We start from the raw sequence: 23756 nt of genomic DNA, 5'->3' as shown, positions 1-23756 counted from the left end.
CAATACCTCACGACCAACCCACTACCACCAGACCAATACCTCACGACCAACCCACTACCACCAAACCAATACCTCACGACCAACACATTACCACCAAACCAATACCTCACCACCAACCCACTACCACCAAACCAATACTTCAATCTATATGACCCCAGGACCGGCTCTCTCCAACCTCTCTTCCTCTACCACCCTGCTACCACCCCTCTACAACCTGGCTACCACCCTGCGGCCACCCAGCTACAACCTGGTTACTACCCCGCGAACACCCAGCTCCAACCTGGCTTCCTCCCAGCTACCAGTCCGCTACAGCCTGGCTACCACCCGGCTACCACCCCGCTACCACCGCATTACTACCACCCTGCTACGGCCTCGCAACCGACCTCACTGGGAGAGAATGACGGAGCCTTTCAGTCAGGCATTCCCGATGAAGGTCTACAAGTGTTGTACCATGGACACTCCGAACATCTTGCTGGGACTCACTTCAGTCCATACGAGGGAGGAGAAGACGAGACAAAGGACAAAGAGGAAGCTACAGACAATGGACAGATCCCAGCAGAGAATGGACAGATCCCCTCGGCAGCCTGTGAGCAAGTCTCCAGCTCTGTAACCGTCCAGACGCAAGCAGGAGACACTGATGCACCAAGTGCTTGCAGTCGTCAACAGTCTGCACAGACTTCAGCTCGACCAGGAGTAGTGAAGACTCGCGTGAAAAGGAAACCCCACACCTGTATACATTGCGACAAGAATTTCATTAAATCGGACAACCTGAAGAATGTCCACAGCGGAGAAAACCCTTACAAGTGCAAACATTGCGACAAGACTTTCCTCCAGCTAGGTGACCTGAACAGACATGAGCGTATCCACACGGGAGAAAAACTGTTCCACTGCCAACAGTGTGACAAGGCTTTCAGTCGGTTTGACTCTCTGACGAAACACCAGCTCGTCCACACTGGAGAAAAGAAATTCCACTGTAATCAGTGCGAGAAGAGTTTCAGTCAGTCGAGTAACCTGAACACGCACCTGCGGCTCCACACGGGAGCCAGACCGTTTCACTGTAAAGAGTGTGACAAGAGTTTCAGTGTGTTGGCTCACCTGAAGAGTCACCAGCGGCAGCACACTGGAGAAAAACCTTACAAGTGTCAACAGTGTGACAGGAGCTACACTCGCTCGGCTCACCTGAAGGCACACATGCGTCTCCACACAGCCAGTTAACCACTTAGACCCCGGTCTAGACTTGGCAGAACTTCACCGGGCGACCTTATTTCGGTCTACAGCACCAAATATCTTCGCCACAAATAGCCCATTTAATAGCCCACTGCTATTTGAGGCTAATGTTCCCCCAGAATAGGGATGTTGGTGTTCAAGTGGTTAGGTGTTCTGGACAGACACCAGTTTAATGTTTCCACTGTAAACATTTAAGAGGGCCATCCGGGAACAAAGAGAAGAACCATCTGGAAGGATTTACTGTTTCTACTAGAGGCCAAGCAAAACTCTCGCCTGCAAATTTCAAATCAGCCTTTTATAGGGTGACGATTTTTGCAACACAAATTGCAATACAGATGTTGTCAAACATTGCGCAATTATTATGATACACATTATCTCTATAGTCACGTGATCAAGACGGACTTGTCAGATTTGGGCGGTAGCCCCTCCTATGTCTAGCTTTTAGTGTGTGTGCAAACACAAACTTGGTCCTACACAAACATGAAATGCTATTGACAATGAATGGAGTGTTTGTGTAAACACAAACACTGCGTAAGACAAACATTGAAGACGAAGGTGAGGCCACAAATTCAGAGTGACTGGAATGTAGGGATGGAGCTTGTTAATCTTTATGATAACGAGCACCTTATCGATCAGGCTTAACAGAACCAGTATCTTATACAGTACTTTTCTAACAGACGGAAGGCAATTGACCTTTTTTGCCAATAAAATAATATTAAAGAAACTGTTAACTGGTTAATGTACAGTTTCTTTAAAAGCATAATTTTGTTTACCCGGACAGCACTGGTTGGCAGGTATCAATACACTTTTAGATTGACATGTTTGTGCCAGCATGGATGATTAGATTTATTTCTTGAGATTGGCTCTTGTCTTGATTGTTTAAACATTACGTGATGGGCTGCTATGCTCGATAACAGGCTTGATAAGCCCAAAGCTTATTTATAACGGGTACTCAATAAGCTTGTTATCTGATTCTTTCGGGAATCGGTTATCGAGATCCATCCCTACCCGAATGAGTTGATATATGATGATGTACGATCATAAGAGTGCCCCTCACATCACACGGGTGTGATTTTTCATATTCCATCCTGATTGGCTAAGGTTGGCATCTAAAGTTTGCAGGAGTGGTCCATTTTGAACAAAATGCCTCAAATCATGAATACAGCGTTATATTGCCGTGAAACCTCACATTGGACTGTTATAGTGCCACCAGGAGGCTGATTTTTGCTAAACAGAATTTGTTGCTGTTACTCCTAGATATTTGTACAGTGCATATTCTACTACCTGGCCTGGTTTTATTTTATTTTGCCTATTTATTTTGACATTGTTGAAAATATTTTGACCTAAATGACTAGGGACGCTATGTTGAAAGTGTTCAAAATAGCATAGACAACAATATAAATATTCTGAGAACCTGAGATGTGTCAAGTCACAGGCGGTTGTCCAACATCTATAGATACATCTGCAAATCCCCATGGAGTACCCTGATGTTATCAACATGACATCATAGCACTGATACCCATAGTCTGGCTTGGACTTCATATTTGGGTTTGGCATGAACTCCATATATGGGCATAAAAGGGACACAGACAGACAGAAACAGAAATATCCATTCTATATTAAAATGGGACGGCCTGCGGGCAGACCTCTAACCATATAAGGAGTTCCCGATGCAGCTACGCCCAAATATGGAGTGTGTTGTCATGGCATCAGCCGTAAACAATCAGCTCAATTGGGCGCAAAAGGGTGCATGCCCATAAATGGCCATATACTGATGGCATCAGCGATCTCCATATATGGCCAAAAAGGGACAAGGACTTATACAGAGATCCGGTTGTCCAATGCCACAGATCCGACTGAGATGTGATCGTGGGGCGATGTCCATATTTGGCAATAATGAGATAGAAGACCTATGATGTCATAAGGCAATGCTATTTAAAGCCAGCTAGATGTATGGATATTTAAAACAAGAAGCATAGTGTAACAGGAGGATCTGAAGTCAGAGATCAATCTAATGCCGGCACCTGGGGTTTTGGATTAGTCTTGTACAGCAACCACAGAGCGAATTAATACACAGTGAGATTTAATCTTGTACAGCAACCTCAGAGCAAATCAGTACACAGTAAGATTGAAAAGAGGGTGGCGAACAAGACGAAACATAACGCTTGAAAGCCGATTAAAATGTGTTCTTCAGGGGAAACGGAGGTCGTCTTTGAAGACCTGAAGGTTTTCGGAGACTCCTACCAGCCGCTTGACGATAAGGAAGATGTGGAGTGTGCTAGTCACCCGTCTGGTAGTTACACAGACCTCGGACAACAATCCAGAATTGATGAGCAGCAAGTGCCAGAGGACCGCTTAGCAGAAAGTGAGGTCCATGAAATTCCTTCTGTGTTCATGGCAGACAGTCATCTCGAACTCACAACCAACCCGCCACCAAGCCAATACCTCACTACACATCCACCAGCAATGCAATACCGCAGGACCAACCCGCCACCATCCCAATACCTATATGACCCCACAAATGGCTCTCTCAAACCTCTCTACCCTGCTACCACCCCTCTAACACCTGGCTACCACCCCGCGACCAGCCAGCTCCAACCTGGCTTCCACTCGGCTACCGGCCCGCAAGCACCGCATTACTACAACCCTGTTACAGCCTCGCATCCGACCTCACTAGGACAGACTGACGGAGCTATTCAGTCAGGCATCCCGGCAGAGAATGGACAGATCCCCTCGGCAGCCTGTGAGCAAGTCTCCAGCTCTGTAACCGTCCAGACGCAAGCAGGAGACACTGATGCACCAAGTGCTTGCAGTCGTCAACAGTCTGCGCAGACTTCGGCTCGACCAGAAGTAGTAATGATTTGTGTGAAAGGGAAACCCCTCACCTGTATAAATCGCGACAAGAATTTCATTAAGTTGGGCAAACTGAAGACGCAGCAGTATGTCCACAGCGGAGGAAAACCTTACAAGTGCAAAAATTGCGACAAGAGTTTCCTCCAGCTAGGTGACCTGAACAGACATGAGCGTATCCACACGGGAGAAAAACTGTTCCACTGCCAACAGTGCGACAAGGCTTTCAGTCGGTTCGACTCCCTGACGAAACACAAGCTCGTCCACACTGGAGAAAAGAAATTCCGCTGTAATCAGTGCGACAAGAGTTTCAGTCAGTCGAGTAACATGAACACGCACCTGCGGCTCCACACGGGAGCCAGACCGTTTCACTGTAAAGAGTGTGACAACAGTTTCCGTGCGTTGGCTCACCTGACGGCCCACCAGCGGCAGCACACTGGAGAAAAACCTTACAAGTGTCAACAGTGTGACAGGAGCTACACTCGCTCGGCTCACCTGAAGGCACACATGCATCTCCACAGTTTTGCCAAGTCTAGACCCTCTGGTCTAGATTGGGAAAAGTGGACCGGGCGACCCTTTCTCGGTCTACAACAGCAAATATCTTCGCCACAAATAGCCCAGGGGGAGGCTAATGTTCCCCCAGAATAGGGATGTTGGTGTTCAAGTCGTTAGGTGTTCTGGACAGACACCATTTTTATGTTTCCACTGTAAACATTTAAGAGGGCCATCTTTGTTCCCATAATCCGGGAACAAAGAGAAGAACCATCTGGAAGGATTAACTCATTTACTGTTTCTACTAGAGGCCAAGCAAAACTCTGGCCTGCAATTTTCAAATCAGCCTTTTATAGGGTGACTTGGCCGATTTTTGCGAAACAAATCGCAAAACAGATGTTGTCCAAATATTGCGCAAATCGATACACATTATCTCTATAGTCACGTGATCAAGACGGACTTGTCAGATTTTTCATATTCCATCCTGATTGGCTAAGGAGTGGTCCTTTTTGAACAAAATGTCTCAATCATGAATACAGGGTTCAATTGCCGTGAAACTTCACATTGGCCTGTTATAGCGCCGATTTTTGCTATTACTCCTAGATATTTTGTCCACACATCGTGCAAATCGGTACACATTATCTCTATAGCCAAGTCATTAAGACGGACCTGTCGGATTTTTTTTCAACACGAGATTATCTCGTGTTGGCACAGATTGTGTTAAATAATTGCGATGATGTAATAATTGTGTCAGGTTTATGGAGGTGTAGAAATAGACAGACTGCAGTGTAATTCCCCATACATGCAGCGCTGCATGTACAGTATGCCTATGGGCTCTTTGCTATGTTTACATTTCTAATTTTGTACTTTTGCTCCTTTGTGCTTTGCGTCTTTTTCTTTTCTGCATAATAATAACAAGTTCTGTCAACAAATTACAGCAAAAGCATAAGTGTGAAACCACTACAATCTCCCACACGCAGTACCGTTAAAACATGTTATATTAACAAGTAAATAAGCATTTTGCTTATCTTGTTTGTAAAAAATGACAAAAATACTTCTGAATTGCACATGTTCACTCACTGACATAAATGTACATTTTCCGGTAATAGGTTATGAGGTGCATTAATGGGAATGATTATAAATGCAATTTCTCTTTTGCAAGATAATTCAAGAAATGTAGTGAGGATTGTATTTGCTGGGGGGGTTGGGGGGAACCGATGCCTCAACTTTTGCATGTCACAATTTTCAATCACAAAAATAGAAGATTTTCTAAGATCACGTGTACGCCACACGGGAATACGGGGGCCAACAGCTGGAGACCATGGCTATGTGGGGGTCCTTGGCATGGTAAGGTTTGGGAACCCCTGCTGTAAGCAACAGAGGAAATCTGTAACACTAGCAGACTGGTAGATAACCACACTCTCATGGTCTCCATCTTACTCTGATGATTCCACAAATAAGCCTATTAATTCAGGCACACCCGCACGGTGCAGGGTGAAACCCTGGTGGGTTGGACATGCGTCATCAAATCCTCTTTGGTTATTGCCAATTGCCCTGCCTGCTCCTGCAAGTAACGGCATGTTTGTGTGTGTGTGTGTGTGTGTGTGTGTGTGTGTGTGTTTGTGTGTGTGTGTGTGTGTGTGTGTGTGTGTGTGTGTTCGTGCGTGCGTGCGTGTGTTCGTGCGTGCGTGCGTGTGTACTGTATGTGTGTGGGTGTGCACATGTGAGTATGTCTGTGCATGAGAGGGAAATATTATGTGTGCACACACATTTGTATATGCATTAATTTTTGTGTACTGTATGTGATCATCTGTTTTAATAAGATTGTGGTTGAATGTGCGTGCGTGCGTGCGTGCATGCGTGCGTGTGTTTACCTGATTGGTTCAGTAGGGTCAGCTCGACGAGCACGCTGCTCTGGAGACAACTGTTCCCACTTAAAATGAAGACTCCAGTCAAAACCTGGAGAGAGAGAGAGAGAGAGAGAGAGAGAGAGAGAGAGAGAGAGAGAGATTAGATGCAGTTGATATATGATGGTTGACCCATGGCACACTTGACCCTGGGTCACTATGGTGTTGAGAAGCTTAGGGAATTCATTACTCATGACTATCTAAAGTGTGAAGGCCCGCACACACACACACACACACACACACACACACACACACACACACACACACACACACACACCCACCCACCCACCCACGACTCAATTCAATATATGGGAAAGACATCCCTTTGCTGTCGGGAAGAAACTCTTATCTCCAAATTCAAATTTGTGTTTTTTATCGTGAAAATGAACGCCCTACTACGCCTACTATACAGCGTCACACAAAAGCATCTAATGTAGCTACTTTTGCTATTCTTGAATTAGAATCCTGAAAAAGTAACAGTTTTGGACATAATTATGATGAGGTTTCCACCCGACAGACAACGTTACGTCACACCAATGTAACGTTTTAATAGAGAAAAAAATAAAAAATCCAAATAGTAGTCAGAATGAGTGTTGTAAAAGTGTATCTTGTTTTTGCACTTTGTACTGGCGTTTTTTTGGAGTTTATCTGCAGTACATTGGACTGAATCCCTCTCTGCGTGCGTGCATGCGTGCACGCGCGTCTGTGCGTGCATTTGTGCGTGCGTTTGCGCGTGCGTGTGTCCGTACATGTGTGTGAGCAAGTCTTTAACTGTGGTTGAACTGTGAGTGCAGAAGTAGGCCTACCTGAGGGCATGCATTGACACTCTGTGGGTAACTTGTATGAGCGCAGATATTATGCATGTGTACTAAAATTCAGGGATTTTTTTCCAGTCTAGTATCTCTATAACCTGATTTATTTAAGTCTGTCCAAACACAATTTCTCTACTGGGATCATAAAGTCATCAACAGACTGTAATGAGATCAACGGTCAAGCATCTCTCCTCCGCAGTTCACAAATTGAACTGAGACCCACGTTGCTTCAACATTCTCATGAACCAGTAAACTAGATCAAAGCAGACCAGACAAATCAGTGCTCTTAATTTAATCCATACAAGGGATATTTTCAGTTTAATGTAGGCTAATCAATTAATGTGCAATTAGCCCCTTGTTGCCAAGCTAAACCTAAACTGGGAATCTATAGCTACAGTAGTGATACAGAAGTACAGCATATCTATTCTGTATGCTTATCTTTTAGGTCGTGTATGAACATTTAGTGTGCTGTAAACGTAAGTAAAATACAGTGATACATTTAAAGGCTACAATAAAAGGTTTTGTTTCCAGAATTACATTAGAATCTGATAAATAAATAATAAACACATAAATAAATAAGTATAGGAATGTACAGGAACACAGTGGCTGAGTGATTTTATATATCCTTAAGTTACGATTATGTATATGAATTTGAAGAAAACTTGAATATGCAGACCTAAAGGTTGCTGGTAACTTTGTTTTCAAATCCACAAAGAGTTGTTTTGACAGGGAGCTAAAAAACTCTTCGCATGAATATGTGAACACCGCAGGTGATAGGTTAATTAACAACCAGCATACTAGATATCCAAGAGGACATGTATGTATTCAGCTGGACACTTCACAGACAGACCACACAGCCTACTGTAACCTGGATTTACGCACGTCTCCCATTTCCAACCATATCTTGATATAACTGGTCCTGTCTAATGCCATACAGTGGCACCATTTCTGTTTACCGGCTCAGTGTCTCAGAGGTGGGCTGTACACCTCACTCTAGGGGCACCCGCTGGCCAAGTATGCCGAGTGATACGAGTCACCGCTTCGCCAGGAATTGAGTAATTACCATAATTAATTACAAAAATCACACCTGTGTGAACTGAGTGGTGTAAGGTCTTATATAGCCTGATCAGCTGTGGTCTGACGTAATGTCTGACGTAATGAGATCACACCCGGGTGAACTGGGTGACCGTAGCAACCATGCTAATTTTTTGAGCACAGACAGACAGACAGACAGACACGTAAACTAACAAAGCCAGTCGTAGGAGTGGTTTACACCACTCAAAAACTGGAGATTGGCTATAATTCTATATATATACATATATATAAAGAAAATATATAGAAACCTCACTAATGATATAATCATTGTGGATTCCAAGGTAATACAAACTACAGCCTTTCTCTTCCTGGAAAGTTATAGCACACTGTAATAGAAGCTTTAATACAAAAATAAATAAAAATAGTTTGAAATCTTCTTTGAAATTGCTACAGATGATGTCACCGGGAGAAACCGTTGAAGCGAGTAAGGTTTTTAGAGTCCACCACTGAGACACATAATCAGGATAAGCTCTATTGTCACATCACACTTTACAGTTTACACTGTCAGGCAGAAACCTCTCATCTCCATATTCAAACTTTTAGTTTTTTCGTAAATGAACGCCCTACTTTCATATATTTTATTTTATTATTATTGTTTTATTTTATATTATATTATGTTTTCCATACAAGCTCCATTTGTACAGATGTTGTAGAAATTATGGGCCCTCTTTTCGTCAGTGCTAAACCCCTTATCCCTAAACTTCTTTTTAAAGTTTTCTTTTCTAAAACTTTTTACTATTTTGAAAAACATTAACATTGTTCAACTAGCCAATCCACATCGACACGTTGTGAGCTTGTAGATCAGCTATTTGAACTATTCAAATAGCAATGTTCATGTTTTTCAAAATAGTAAAAAAATAAATAAAACTAGAAAAAGTGCCCTTCTGGGCACAGGTCTCCACCAGGAGGATAGGACTGTGTGAGATGTTTGGCAAAATGTTTAGGAGTAGTATAAACATGTTTGTTTTTTGCAACAGTTTTCTTAATTTTGTTGAGGAACACAAATCAACCTGTTGGTGGCGCTATAACAGGCCAATGTGAAAAGGGTGGGATATATTCCTCAGCCTAGTAAGAAAATGTGTGAAAGATTTCACGTAAATTGCATGCTGCGTTCATGATTTGAGGCTTTTGTTCAAAACGGGGCAATCTTGCAAACTGTGAAAGCCAATTATAGCCAATTAGGATGGAATATGAAATATCGGACAGATCCGACTTGAGCACATGACCATAGAGATACTGTGTAACGATTTGTGAGATTTTTGGACAGAATCTGGAGGAGTAATATAAAAAATGTGTTTTACAAAAGTCGGCCTCCTGGTGGCGCTATAAAAGGCAGATGCGGAAAATGCAGGTCAAAGGTTTGTCCTTGGCCTCTAGGGAGTGTGCATGCAACGTTTCACGCAGATCGGTGCAGTTTTAGGTCAAAAATGTGAAAAGCTGCCTCATGGTGGCGCTATAACAGGCCGTTCTGGAAAATGTGGGGCAGAGGTTCATCGTTGGCATCCAGGGAGTGTGTGTGCAAAGTTTGGCATCGACCGGGTTAACGGTGCCGGAGATTAGCTGGTAACAGACGGACGGAAGGACACACACACACACACACGGACGGAGTGCAAAACATACTCTCTCCCCATGCCTTCGGCCTGGTGGAGACAATAACTTTATAGGGATAAGGAGCTTAGCACTGACAAAAATAGGGCCCCTGTTCTGTACACATATATTGAGTTTTCTCAATCTTACTTGCTGACCAATAAATGACCTTATAGTACTGTATTTATTTATCTCATTTTATTGTAATAATATTTAACCTTTTAACTTGAATTAATGTCTTTTGTATACTATTTAAGATAATAGCCATAACACATACTGTATAAGCATTTATGTTGACCTCGGTCAATGGATTCACCACACACTCCTGAAGAGTAACACACGCACTTGCGTGCATGCATGGTGCATGTGTGTGTGTGTGTGTGTGTGTGTGTGTGTGTGTGTGTGTGTGTGTGTGTGTGTGTGTGTGTGTGTGTGTGAGAAAAAGAGGGAGAGCAATAGAGAGAGAGAGAGAGAGAGAGAGAGAGAGAGAGAGAGAGAGAGAGAGAGAGAGAGAGAGAGAGAGAGATAAAGTGTGGGTCAAATGAGTATGTGAATAGACAGCTGGTAGGTAGATATTAGATAATGCATTTTGACCAATCATTTTATGTCAGCTGTGCATACGGCCTTCGTGGAGCAGATAAAAAGACTAACGTAACGTCTGCCAGATACACACAGTCAGCAACAGAGACTCGTCAAGAAGTCCCCAATCGAAGCTCTATACACACTGACAGAGAGACAACCTCGGGCTGACATGGTCATGATTCCTCATCTCCTGTGCTGGCTGGGCCTGGTGCTAGGCACCGTGCACACCAATCCATTGGCTGAGGTCAGTGTTGATGTTGGCAGCAGATTTTGATTTTAGTTTTAGTCATAGTCTTTTGAGTAAAATGTAATTTAGTTTTAGTCACATTTTAGTCATCCGAAATGTTTTAGTGTTAGTCGACTAAATCTACAGTTGATTTAGTTGACTAAAATGTGTTTTGGCGGGCTTTGGTGGCATCATAATGGTTGATTTTACACTTGGTTGCATGCTGAAAATATCCGATCTACAAGCTTGTAGATCAGATATATATCATAGTGCAACACCCAAGTGCAACCAAACACCTTTTCTCCACTAGTCCCTCCCTAACATTTTAGTCTAGTTTTTATTTGTTGACAAATTTGTGAGTATATTTAGTCTTAGTTTTCATCATTGAAATAAGGTACTTAGTCGACTAACATTTTCCGTCATATTTTTAGTTGGCGAAATCAACACTGGCTGAGGTTACGCTGCAGCGTGGAACCTGTCCAGATTTCTGGAACAGATTCAACGGCCGCTGCTACAAGTACATCGCCACAGACTTCAGCTGGGCCGACGCAGAGCTGAACTGCTTGTCTGAAGATGCCAACCTGGTGTCCATCCACAGCGTGGATGAGCACAACTTTGTCCGAACCCTGATCAAGAACTTTGACCCTAAAGAGCAGTTCACCTGGATTGGACTCAGTGACATTCACAAGGAGGGTGAATGGATGTGGTCTGATGGCTGCAAAGTTAGATACACCTTTTGGAACAGAGGAGAGCCCAACAATGCATCAGGTGAACACTGTGGGTTTACAAACCATGGAACTAAATGGGCTGACATTTCATGTTCCTATACTTTTGCTTCTGTTTGTGCATCTCGTAGAGTCTGTCCCGAATGAATCTCTGTTGTCTGATTCAATCCACTGACTTGTACAAATAAAAATGTACATTCAAATATATTCATGTGTTTACTGGTGAAATCAATCTCAGTGTGTCTCCATTGTAAATACAATAGGGCATTCATATATTAATAGAGCCTCTGTAGAAAAAAGATTTCTCTCTTCGCCAGTTATGAATCTATAATCTTCTGCTATTTAGTCATTATTACCACAAACCTGTATCACTAATCTGTACTGTGATAGGTCAAATAACCTCACTTAAAAATAAGTAATAATGTTAAACAATAAACACTATTTCTTGATCAAAATGTGACTCCTTTAAAAATGGATAATGTAGGTAGGTGACTTATTCATCCAGTAATGCCAGATCTAGTACATCCAACCCAAATTCTATTTTATTTTATTAACAATGTCTAAAATGACAGAAAGTGCCTAGCTTAAGAGCTCTGCCTCACTCACGAGACAGAAGAAAGCCATGTGTCAGATCCTGTATCCACAATAATATACCCATCTCTACAAATAAACTGTAACTATCCTGAATGAGTACATTATATTAGGAGTAGGTTATGGAGTTTGGATACAAATCCCTAAAAAGGCAAGGTGTACTTTGGTTTAGTTGTAACTGAGACAACGAACAGGCAACACAAACTCTGTACTGAATAAGTGAATAGCGATTAAGGCAAATGAACAAATGGGGAAGGGAAGTATTGTGCAAGTATTTAACCACTTAAACCCTATACTGTAACTCAGGCCTCTATAACAGTGGTTCTCAACATTTACAGGCCACAACCTGTAATAATCCCCCCCACCCTGACAAGCACATGGAACTGTGCATTTTGTTTGACTCGGTTGAGTCGGTTCCACAGATATATATTGTGAAAATATGCTTGTAGGTCAGCTATTTATTTTTTTTGCCTCTTATATTATTTGACAATTTGGCCAATGTTTGACCAGTTTTTATAGTAGTTTGTTGATTGCTGGGGGCTCCCGACCCACAGGTTGAGAACCACTGCTCTTTAGTGACTTCCATTCCAGGCCACTGCCTGGGAGGCCATCAGCTGGGTGAAGATGAAATCAGATTTTTTCCCGTGGGATGAAAAAGGTCACAATTATTATTTGCTCTTTTTATTGTACTGTGTAGACCGTAGAGCATTATGGTCCTCAACCTTTTCAGGTGGGGACCCCAAAATAATCATATTAAATTGAACTGGGTACCCTGCACCCTAACAACACTGTAGTCGAGGCATTCAATGTAGTTTGACTCAGTTCCACAGATAAATATTGTGAATACAATTTAAATTATAAAAACAGGTGTTAGATGGTCTACTTTTGGTGTGGGTGTGTGTGTGTGTGTGTGTGTGTGTGTGTGTGTGTGTGTGTGTGTGTGTGTGTGTGTGTGTGTGTGTGTGTGTGTGTGTGTGCTGATGAAGCAGTCCAGTCCAGCAGTTCCAATATTTGCTGCCACAGCACTCCCAACCCCCATCGGTAGGGTGTTTGTGTGCATGTGTGCATGAGTGTCTGCAGGCGTGCATGTGCATGCATTTCCCTGCCAATCTGGGCCTGAGTTTTGTGCACGTGCGTGTGCGTGCATGGATCGATGATGCTCTGTCTCCAAGTGATCTTTTTCATGTTCGGACCAATAGGAACATCAATAATTAAAATGTCCTTTTGAGGGTCACTGACAGTATTGATCCCTCGCTCCTTGTGTGTGTGTGTGTGTGTGTGTGTGTGTGTGTGTGTGTGTGTGTGTGCGTGCGTGCGTGCGTGCGTGCGTGCGTGCGTGCGTGCGTGCGTGCGTGCGTGCGTGCGTGCGTGCGTGCGTGCGTGCGTGCGTGCGTGCGTGCGTGGGAAAGAAACATAGACAGGACTATTATCAGCATTGATTAGTTGATCGTTGTTACCAAGAAAACAAGATTGGAGTCAGACAGAGTGATGGAGAGAGAGAGAGGAAGGATGGAGGGAGACAAGAACACACAGAGGAGAAGGGATGGAGAAATAGACACTTTGGAAAAAAATAGAGAGGGAAAGGAGGAGGGGAGAGTTAGGAACAAGGAGCAGGAGTTAAGAAGTACAAGTGAGGATAGGAGGAGAGGAAGAGTGGAGGGAGGGAGAGAGAGAGAGAGATTAACACTTACTATGCATCCCATGTCTAATGATCAATTGAATACATATATAGACCACAATGGAAACCAGAACAAGGTGGTTAAAGGCAGACAAACAGAGAGAGCTGATCAGACGGACTGATTGAAAGGACAGGGAGGGGAGGGGGTTGGTGGGTGGGGTGGTGTGGGGTCCGTACCTCCACGCAGGTCAGAGGAGGCAGCCACGTAGGCAAACGTGTCCATGTTGATGATGTCAATCACTGGACTCACCACACACTTAGGGTCCTGGAGTGTAACGCACGCACGCACGCACGCACGCACGCACACGCACACGCACACGCACACATAGACACACACACACACACAAATATTAAAACAGTCTGTTTGTGGGAGTATGATGATGTTAGCCTGTGTGCGTCCGTGCATGTGTGTGTGTGCGTGTGTGTGTGTGTGTGTGTTTGTGTGTGTGTGTGTGTGTGTGTGTGTGTGTGTGTGTGTGTGTGTGTGTGTGTGTGTGTGCGTGTGTGTGTGTGTGTGTGTCCTGAGGTGGATTCCATTCCAGAGTTATTACGTCCACTACATTAAGTTCTAGTCATCCAACTTCAGTCATGCAAACAGTGCATTTACAGTATGGTGAGTTTCACTTTCCCTTTTCTCTCACCCCCCCCCCCCCCCCCCCCCCCTCTATCTCTCTGTGAGTGCATACATAATAGCTGACAACTGCAGTTGTTAAAGCTACACTCAGCGGCGTTACATTATGCCCAGAACGAGGCACAAGACATCTTTCCAAAACATAATGAATTGTTATTGAATGATAACAGTTCAACATACTCTTCTACAGTATACACTAGCTAATAGTCCAAGAAACAAGTGTCACATGGAAGCATTCTATTATCTCTCTAAAGACGCACGAGTGCAGATGCAAACGGCAAAGCAATAAGGAGTGCTTCTCAAAGTGGGGTCCAGGGACTCCCTGGGGTCGTTGTTGAGGAGTTGCGGGTCTGTAATTCTGAGAGTGTACAAATGGAGGGTCCATTTGGTTCCATTTGTACACTCCCGGAGTGCGTATACGTACGTACAGTTGGAGGCCATCGATATTGTCCTTTTCTTTTTGCTGAGGTTTGCGTGATCTGCGCAAAAGGACAGTTAACCCATTTTGGGCGGGAACCCCTTTTGGTGTTTTAAACATTACGTTATAATTTAGCTATTGAAAAATAGCAGATCTACAAGCTCATAGCGCGCCACCGAGTGGCGCGCTACGAGCTTGTAGGTCTGCTATTTTTGAAAAATCGTGAAAATATTTATGAGAATTTAGATGGATTTTTTTTTAATTTTGAGGTCAGGCCTAAATGGGTCAAATGATAAGGGACAATATCGGTGGCACCCAACTGTATGCATGAGGGGACCCCCTTGAAAACGAGTTTCTGCAACTCAAGGGACTCTAGTAAAATGTCTGTAAATATGTGTACTGTACAGTAGGCCTATGTAGTGTACATGTGTGCACTGTATGTATGTACTGTATGTATGTATGTTTGCCCCTCAGGAGTTTAGAGTTGTACAGAGTTGTACGGCTGGTTCTTTACCTCGATCAATAACTCATACATTTAAATATGAATATATGACTATATAATGAGACCATAGACAGTGAAGGATGGCTCCCTGTTCTTGTACACAGAGACATCCACACATGTGCACGTGCATGTGCGCACATGCACGCACGCACACACGCACGCACGCACGCGCGCACGCACGCGCTCGCTCGCGTGCATGCATGCGTGCGTGTGTGTGTTTTACCTATTGATTGCTGGTATATAAAATTACGTTGGGACATCACCACCATAATCAAGGCAATCGGTGCTGACATTTTACTTTTTAGCCATTTAGCTGTCGCTCTCATCCAGAGCCATTTATAATGAGTTTTCACCACAGCAGAATCAATAGATAGATAAGCAACCCATAACAGCTATGCTAAATTAAAGGGACAGAACAAAGTCACGAGTCACACTCTCTGCTTTGTCATATCTCTATTCATCCTGTTTTCTTTGCTGCCGCCTGTTGTAGTGAAACTAATGGCCCCTTTTCACAGCAGCCATTTTGATAGGAAATAATAGGGTAAACACAGGTGTTACTAATGATACTAATTAATTAAGGCTGCCATCCACTCAGGTCAGAGTGCTGCTACTGTGCATGTCGGCTCACTCTGCTTCACAACAAAGGCTGCGTTCGGAACAATGCTCAGAGAATCATAGAGTGCACCGATATCTGTTAATTAATGAACGGTCAGTGGAGATATACTCATTAACTAACGTTGCCATTTGGATCTTTTAAAATGTATAAATGCATAAATATGATTAAATAAGGAGAAGAGGTTGTGCATCAACAATGGGTTTTCTCGGTGGAGTGCCAGACCCAAAATCAAAAGTAGGAATAAAAAAAAGTCTAAAAAGGGAAGCTTTCAAATAATGTAGTACTCACATTTCCACTTTTTAATGGCGCACTTCCAACAAACTAATGTTTGATGCTCCAAAAACTTTATTCATTCAACACAGCAGTAAAATGTTTCGACCTTGCCGTCTTGAACGATTTGGAAAATGGTCTGCAGTAATGTGGGCTATACATGCAAGGCCACACTGGCATTGTCCTTAACCCATTGATGCCTGGTGCAACCTATACGTTGTTCTACCCTTGATGCCGGCACTCTCTCTGTGTCTCATCAGCTATTGTTATAATTTAGCTATTGAAAAATAGCAGATCTACAAGCTCATAGCGCGCCACCGAGTGGCGCGCTATGAACTTGTAGGTCTGCTATTTTTGAAAAAACATAACTATTTAAAAAAATAATGAATCAAAATTTGAAGGTTTTCAGAAACCTTAGGTCAGGCCCTAGAAGGCGTTCCCAGATTCAGCCTCAGGTATCAATGGGTTAAGCATTCCTGATGAAAGAAGAATGAATTGCACAGCCAGTGTCGAATGCTAAACTGAGCACAAGCTCAAACGGCGGTCTAAATCAAATTCAAACTCGTGGGGAAGGATTTTCTAAAACTCAACGGTTTATTGCATTTAACAAAAGCTGCAGCGTGAAAAATGAAAGTGGAGATGTGAAGAGACACGGGGTGAAAGAAAAGGAAAGACTGAGGAGAAAAGTGAAGGAGGAGGAGGAATCTTGGATGGAATGGTGGAAAACGTACTCAGTAAAGTATCAATACTGCAATGTAGATTTACTCTGTTACATAAGTAGAATTTCCATATTCAAAATGTAACTTGAGTAAAATACAATAAATAAAAGTACAAAAGTATATGGCATCACAATATACTTTACTTAAGTACAAAGTAGAAAGTATACTCATTATGCACAAGTATGCACAAGTATTGAAATATATAATGTTGTATGTTGGGGAAATGGAGGGAAAAGCATAAAGAAAAGTGTGAGTGAAAATGAAGACATATAAAACGTCGAGGTGAGACGAGGGAAGAGGACATTGTAGATAAGGAGAGGACAGGAGAGGATGATGGAGGGAGAGAGAGCAGTACTTATTATGGAGAGAGAGAGAGCAGCACTTATTTCTCCATGAGAGGCAATCACAGCTACTGCTGTTTTCACCCAAGGCTCCGTATTTCACCCTGGACACTAGTAATCAAACAAACATGCGCGCGCGTGCGCACACACACACACACACACACACACACACACACACACACACACACACACACACACACACACACACACACACACACACACACACACACACACACACACACTTTACTCAAGAGTAGTAAGTGCTACAATATTCAATAGCAATAGCAAGTGACCTTGCTATACTGTAGTTATTCATATTCAAATCCCACGCACACACACACACACACACACACACACACACACACACACACACACACACACACACACAGCCTCTATCTCTTAAAAAAATAAATATATATATATATATATATATATATATATATTATTATTATTATTATTATTTTGTTGTACATTTGTAGGGTGAATATTTTTGTTTTATGGTGACAGTTGTCATTTCCAGTGCTCATTCCCTATGATTGCCAATACCTTTCTTCTATCCCTGTGAGGATATGTGGAGCCTACAGAAAGGTAGGAATAGGACTACAATCTACATACACTCACACAGCACACCCGTTTGATCATATTCTATCTCTGTGAGGACATATGGGGCCTATAAAGCTATACACATTCCCGTACATACAGTGTGATCCAGTGTACCTGTTTGATCATTCTATCTCTGTGAGGACATATGGGGCCTATAAAGCTACACATAGGACCGTACATACAGTGTGATCCAGTCAGTGTACAGTATGTACCTGTTTGATCCTGTGCAGCAGCGGAGGCAGCCAGTCCTTGTTGACCTCACAGTGACTGTCCAGGAAGGTCAGCACCGCTGCTCTGGAGGCATCCGCTCCTCTGACCCTAGACCTGATCAGACCTGAGAGAGAGAGAGAGAGAGAGAGAGAGAGAGAGAGAGAGAGAGAGAGAGAGAGAGAGAGAGAGAGAGAGAGAGAGAGAGAGAGACAAACAGCGAGAATTGAATTGAGAGAGACAGACAGACAGACAGACAGAACCCCCCCACACACACACACGCACGGTCACACGCGCACGCACGCACGCACGCACGCACGCACGCACACACACACGCACGCACGCACGCACGCTGTCGGACCAATAGCCTGTTGTACTTTGTAATAATGGAGCGTGCATGGGACTAATGCCATGGCACCTCTAATGCAGGAGGAAAGCACTCAGCCAGCTGACCAGCACATGGCTGATTTACAGTGTAACAAAGCATGTCATGGCAGTTTGAGATCTGCCATTAAACTGATGCATCCATCCATTCATTTATGAAGCCATCCATCCATCCGTCCGTCCGTCCGTCCGTCCGTCCGTCCGTCCGTCCGTCCGTCCGTCCATCCGTCTGTCTGTCCTTCTCTTGCCCTCCTCCCTCTCTCCACTATCTTTCCATCACTCCACCCCCCCCCCCCTCTCCCCCGCCCTCACTCTCTCTCTCTCGGTCAGTGAAGGAGAAATCAATGCAGAGCTCTTAGAGCCTTTGTCAGACATGGACACAGCCTTTTAACGCAGCCGTCACACTCCAGGGAGAGGGGTGTGTGTCACTGTGTCTGTGTGTGTGTCTGTGTGTCTGTGTGCGTGCGTGCGTGCGTGCGTGCGTGCGTGCGTGCGTGCGTGCGTGCGTGCGTGCGTGCGTGCGTGCGTGTAGGTATGAGTGTGTGTGTGTGTGTATGGCGGTGACATTGTAAGAGCACCGTTCAGCCAATTAAAAATCCCATTTCATCCTCAATAAGGCTTTATTTTCTGGATGGATGGGTACACACACACACACACACACACACACACACACACACACACACACACACACACACACACACACACACACACACACACACACACACACACACACACACACACACACACACACACACACACACACACACACACACACACACACACACACACACACACACACACACACACACACACACACACACACACACACACACACACACACAGCAGGGCAGGCTGACTTTGAGCAGGGGAGAACGTTCCAAAAGCTCTGCATCGATAACACTAAACTTCCTCTTGAGACCACACACTCACAGCTGTGTGTGCGTGCGTGTGTGTGCGCGCGTGTGCGTGTTAATGAGTGTGTATCAGATCACAGGCTCTTAACAGCCTGCTGTTTGTAGTCACATTAAAAAGATAATCAATCCAGAGGCCTCGAGCCATTACCTATTACCCATCTGAACTCATGAACCCTGTGTGTGTGTGTGTGTGTGTGTGTGTGTGTGTGTGTGTGTGTGTGTGTGTGTGTGTGTGTGTGTGTGTGTGTGTGTGTGTGAGTTAGTGTGTGAGTTAGTGTGTGATGAGTGCAAGACTCACTGTTTCCCAAACAGTGGTCGGGGACCCATATTCACGAGTAAATATCTCCCTTTTTTGTGTATTCTTTCTCTATTGCGGCTCGGGTTAAAATGCTTGGGAACCACTGTATTAGAGTGAGGATAGTTGTGCCCCCTCAGGTGCCACCAGGTGTCCCACATCATGATAGGTAACTAGAAAAAGTGCCCTTCTGGGCACAGGTCTCCACCAGGAGGATAGGATTGTGTGTGATGTTTGGCAAAATGTTTAGGAGTAATATAAACATGTTTATTTGTTTGTGTGTGTGTGTGTGTGTGTGTGTGTGTGTGTGTGTGTGTGTGTGTGTGTGTGTGTGACTGTGACTGTGTGTGTGTGTGTGTGTGTGTGTGTGTGTGTGTGTGTGTGTGTGTGTGTGTGTGTGTGACGCGACTTGGCCTGTTGTAGCGCCACCATGAGGCTGATTTGAAAACTGTCAAGTGGCATTTCTTCCTCAGCCAAGTAGTGGGAATAGGCATGCACAGTTTCACCGCAATCGGACGCTGCGTTGCGGAGTTGTGGCAATTTGTACAAAACGGGTACAAAACGGGCTACTCCTGAAAACTTTAGAAGCCAATCGTAGCCAATCAGGATGGATAATTATGAGAAATCAAACAAATCACATGATCACATGACTATGGAGAGCATATGTACCGATTTGCGTGAAATATTGCGGGAGTAATATTAGAAAATGTGTTTTACATATGTCGGCCTCCTGGTGGCGCTATAAAGAGCAGATGTGAAAAATTCCAGGCAAAGGTTTTTCCTTGGCCTCTAGGGAGTGTGCATACATGGTTTTACACAGATCGGTGCAGTTATAGGTAAAAACACAAATCGGCCAGTTATAGCGCCACCATGAGGCTGAGTTGAAAATATTCAAGTGGCATTTCTTCCTCGACCTAGTGGGAATGTGCGTGCAACATTTCACGGAAATCACACCATGTGTTCATGATTTGCAGCATTTTGTTTGAAACGGAGCACTACTGCGAACTTTGGAAGCCAATCTTAGCCAATCAGGATGGAGTCTGAAAAATCTGAAAGACCCGTTTCGTTGAATGGCTCCAGAGAGACTGTGTACCAATTTGCGTAATGTTTGGACAAAATCTGTAGGTGTACTGTCAAAACATTTGTTTTGCACAAAGCGGCCTCCTGGTGGCGCTATAACAGGCCAATGTGAAAACTTTGGGGCAGAGGTTCAGCTCTGGCATTCAGGGAGTGTGTGTGCAGAGTATGGCTGCGATCAAGCCAACGGTGCCAGAGATTAGCTGTTCACAGACGGACACACGGACGGACACACGGACGGACACACGGACGGACGGAGTGCAAAACATACTCTCTCCCCATGCCTTCGGCCTGGTGGAGACAATTATCTTCCCGATTATACTTATTACCTTTTGGCCGCCGAACACATGGAACACGAGAACCTACTCTTTCTAATTGCTCCGCCAAACACAGCTTTCTCGAGTTCTAATTATTTAATCGCCGTTTGATCGGTTTCGATGGTTAGCATTTGTTGCTACCGCAAACAATATTCTGGGACAACAACACACACACTGTCGCGGCCATTTTGAAGATGTGCGTGCATCCACTTCCATTCTAAGCCCTGAATTAAAAGCTGTGTATCTCAGAAACGACATTGCGGGGGCAGTTTCTGGGCCAGACATGCGTTTTCAATGGCCTGTAGCAGGCGCTGTCATACTCTCGGTCGGCTTTATCCACCATCGACCGAGAGAACAACAACCGGTGAAGACACCACACACATCAGTTTGTCAGGAACATGGAATTACCGATATTTGGCTCTTCAAAGTAAGTGTTACGTGCGATAAAACCCTGGCAGTACGCGATCGAGAGATGAATAAATGATAGCGGTAAATGGGTTAACTCATTGACTGCCATGTATTAATTCATTCATTCATTCGCCCGTGTTTTATTCAAGGTGTACCGGAAATGAAAACCGCCTATGTTAAATCTATCGCGTTTTTTTAAAGTCACCCGAAACATACATTTTGACCGTGATCGGCCGTGAAAAAACAAGCTTGTTTTGATTAGAATAGGAATCTGGGATTAGAATCCAAGGTAAAGCATGTCAAAAATCTAAACAACATCTTGATTGTTCGGCTCATCACCCTGCTTACATCGCTCTAGCATTCCAGAGCGTGCGTGCGTGCGTGTGTGTGCGTGCGTGTGTCAGAGAGATTGAGAGAGATGTGAATGTGATAATCAAATCTTCCAGATGAATCAACACACACACACACACACACACCGTTACAGTACCTTCTCTCTGGTTGTTACGGAGACATGTGACTTTTGGCAGCGAGGTGAGCAGCTGGCAGTCCTTTTCTACCACACACACACACACACACACACACACACACACACACACACACACACACACACACACACACACACACACACACACACACACACACACACACACACACACACACACACACACACACACACACACACACACACACACACACACACACACACACACACACACACACAAAAGAAGAACACATCATATGATCATGTGACAATTAAATAGGTTTGGTACAATAGGTCATTTTGATGGATAATACCCCATTCATTGAGAATCAGGGATATTATAGTTAACTAAACTAGTAGCTAACTATAAAATGGAAAATACACATTTTAGTTAACTATAATAAAAACAAGACAAGGCTTTACAATAAAATGATGTACAGAAAATGTTCTTCGTTTGAGTCTCTCTCTGTCAATATTTCATACATAAATAACTTTGCTGTGTCAGTTTTGTTTGTCCTTCATTCAAAAAAATTGTGACAATAGCCATTTATAAAATGCATGTGAAGTTTGCAGAAATAGTACCGAAATCTACCCATGAAAAAAACCTGTTTAGTTACAACAACATTGAGCTGACAATGCAGTTTTGTGTTGCATTAGCAAAATGTTTTTGTTCAAAAGTTAATTGCACCACAACATGAATACATTTTGATTATGTTTTATTTCATTGTAACCGTTGTGTAATTGCAAATATTGCACTCGAGGGTGTGGTTTACCGTCATTAATGGCACTTGAGTGATGCTTATGGAAGTCGGCGCGAGCACCTCATTCCTGACCGCATGACTTTAGAGGCAGTGTGAAGTACACCCTCGAGTGTAATATTTCTTTTAAAACACAACAACCGAAGAACATTATTACATTCAGCTGTGTTTAACCTGTCAAAAGGGTTTATTCAGTGGGATAAAATACACTAAATTAAGTTGTGTTCAACGCAGATTCAGGAGTGGAGAACGCCCACTGCTCAACCTGATCACTCAGCTTCCCTATCTCCTTATCGAGTTCACCTGCGTCCTACAGTCTCACAGCCAATCACGTAACATTCCCCACAGCATAAATACACCTCATCTCATCCCTTACCTGTTTGATACTGCCTCGCGCTTTCAAATATCTAGGCCATATGAGAACTTTAAGCCATTTAGGACTAAGGCCGATTCTAAAAGCGCCTTATAAATAATGAACTGAACGTTTGTGTTTCTTCTAAATACTGAACTGAACGTTTGTGTTTCTCATGATGTGGAATGTTAGTTGCATGTGAATAATCACAGTTTCTCCAGGCCCGGGGACCACCAGGAGGGCCACATGGAGAGTGTACACATGTGTACACTCTGAGTTAAATTAACACTGAACAGTGCAGATCCCAAAGCAGAATAATGTTATACTCAGAGGACACTCCGTAAGTGTCTATTTTTGGACCCCTGGTGGGCTCCGGACCATTCATTGAGAAACGGTGTGTTAGCTTGTGACTCTTGTTAGCAGCATCAGTTCAATGTGTATAGGCGTATCCCTTGTATTATCTTTCAGAGCTGAGCTTTAGACAGATTTGGAGGCATTGGTTACACTGCAAGCCAGCGATGGCAGTAAGCAGTGGTGTCGGGAAGGGGGCTTAAGGGTCTTAGGCTGGAAATCCACCAAAAGCAGCGTTGAGCACGCACTATATTGTGCGCACGGGTGCGCGCGCGACTGTTGGCCGAACGTGGCCACAGCGGGAAGTCTTCTCGATGCATTTCAATGAGAATGTGCGTGG

At 43.8% G+C, this 23756-nt stretch overlaps 1 protein-coding gene across 1 annotated transcript in view; it reads right to left on the bottom strand.

Moving 5' to 3' along the window:
* Positions 1–23756, bottom strand: part of galnt14 (UDP-N-acetyl-alpha-D-galactosamine:polypeptide N-acetylgalactosaminyltransferase 14 (GalNAc-T14)) — a 146787-nt gene that overhangs the window by 35339 nt on the left and 87692 nt on the right. Inside the window, exons 5-8 of the mRNA XM_079526229.1 lie at positions 21962–22027; positions 18085–18206; positions 13950–14037; positions 6444–6528 (exon numbers count right to left, since the gene is read on the bottom strand). Of these exons, the coding sequence (XP_079382355.1) occupies positions 6444–6528; positions 13950–14037; positions 18085–18206; positions 21962–22027 (361 nt within the window). The remainder of the gene's footprint in view (positions 1–6443; positions 6529–13949; positions 14038–18084; positions 18207–21961; positions 22028–23756) is intronic.

The sequence above is a fragment of the Electrona antarctica genome (genome assembly GCF_951216825.1).
Source record: "Electrona antarctica genome assembly, chromosome: 17".
In the NCBI taxonomy this organism is placed as follows: domain Eukaryota; kingdom Metazoa; phylum Chordata; class Actinopteri; order Myctophiformes; family Myctophidae; genus Electrona; species Electrona antarctica.
Note: the sequence above shows the minus strand (reverse complement) of the source record. Positions and strands in the feature narration are given on the sequence as shown.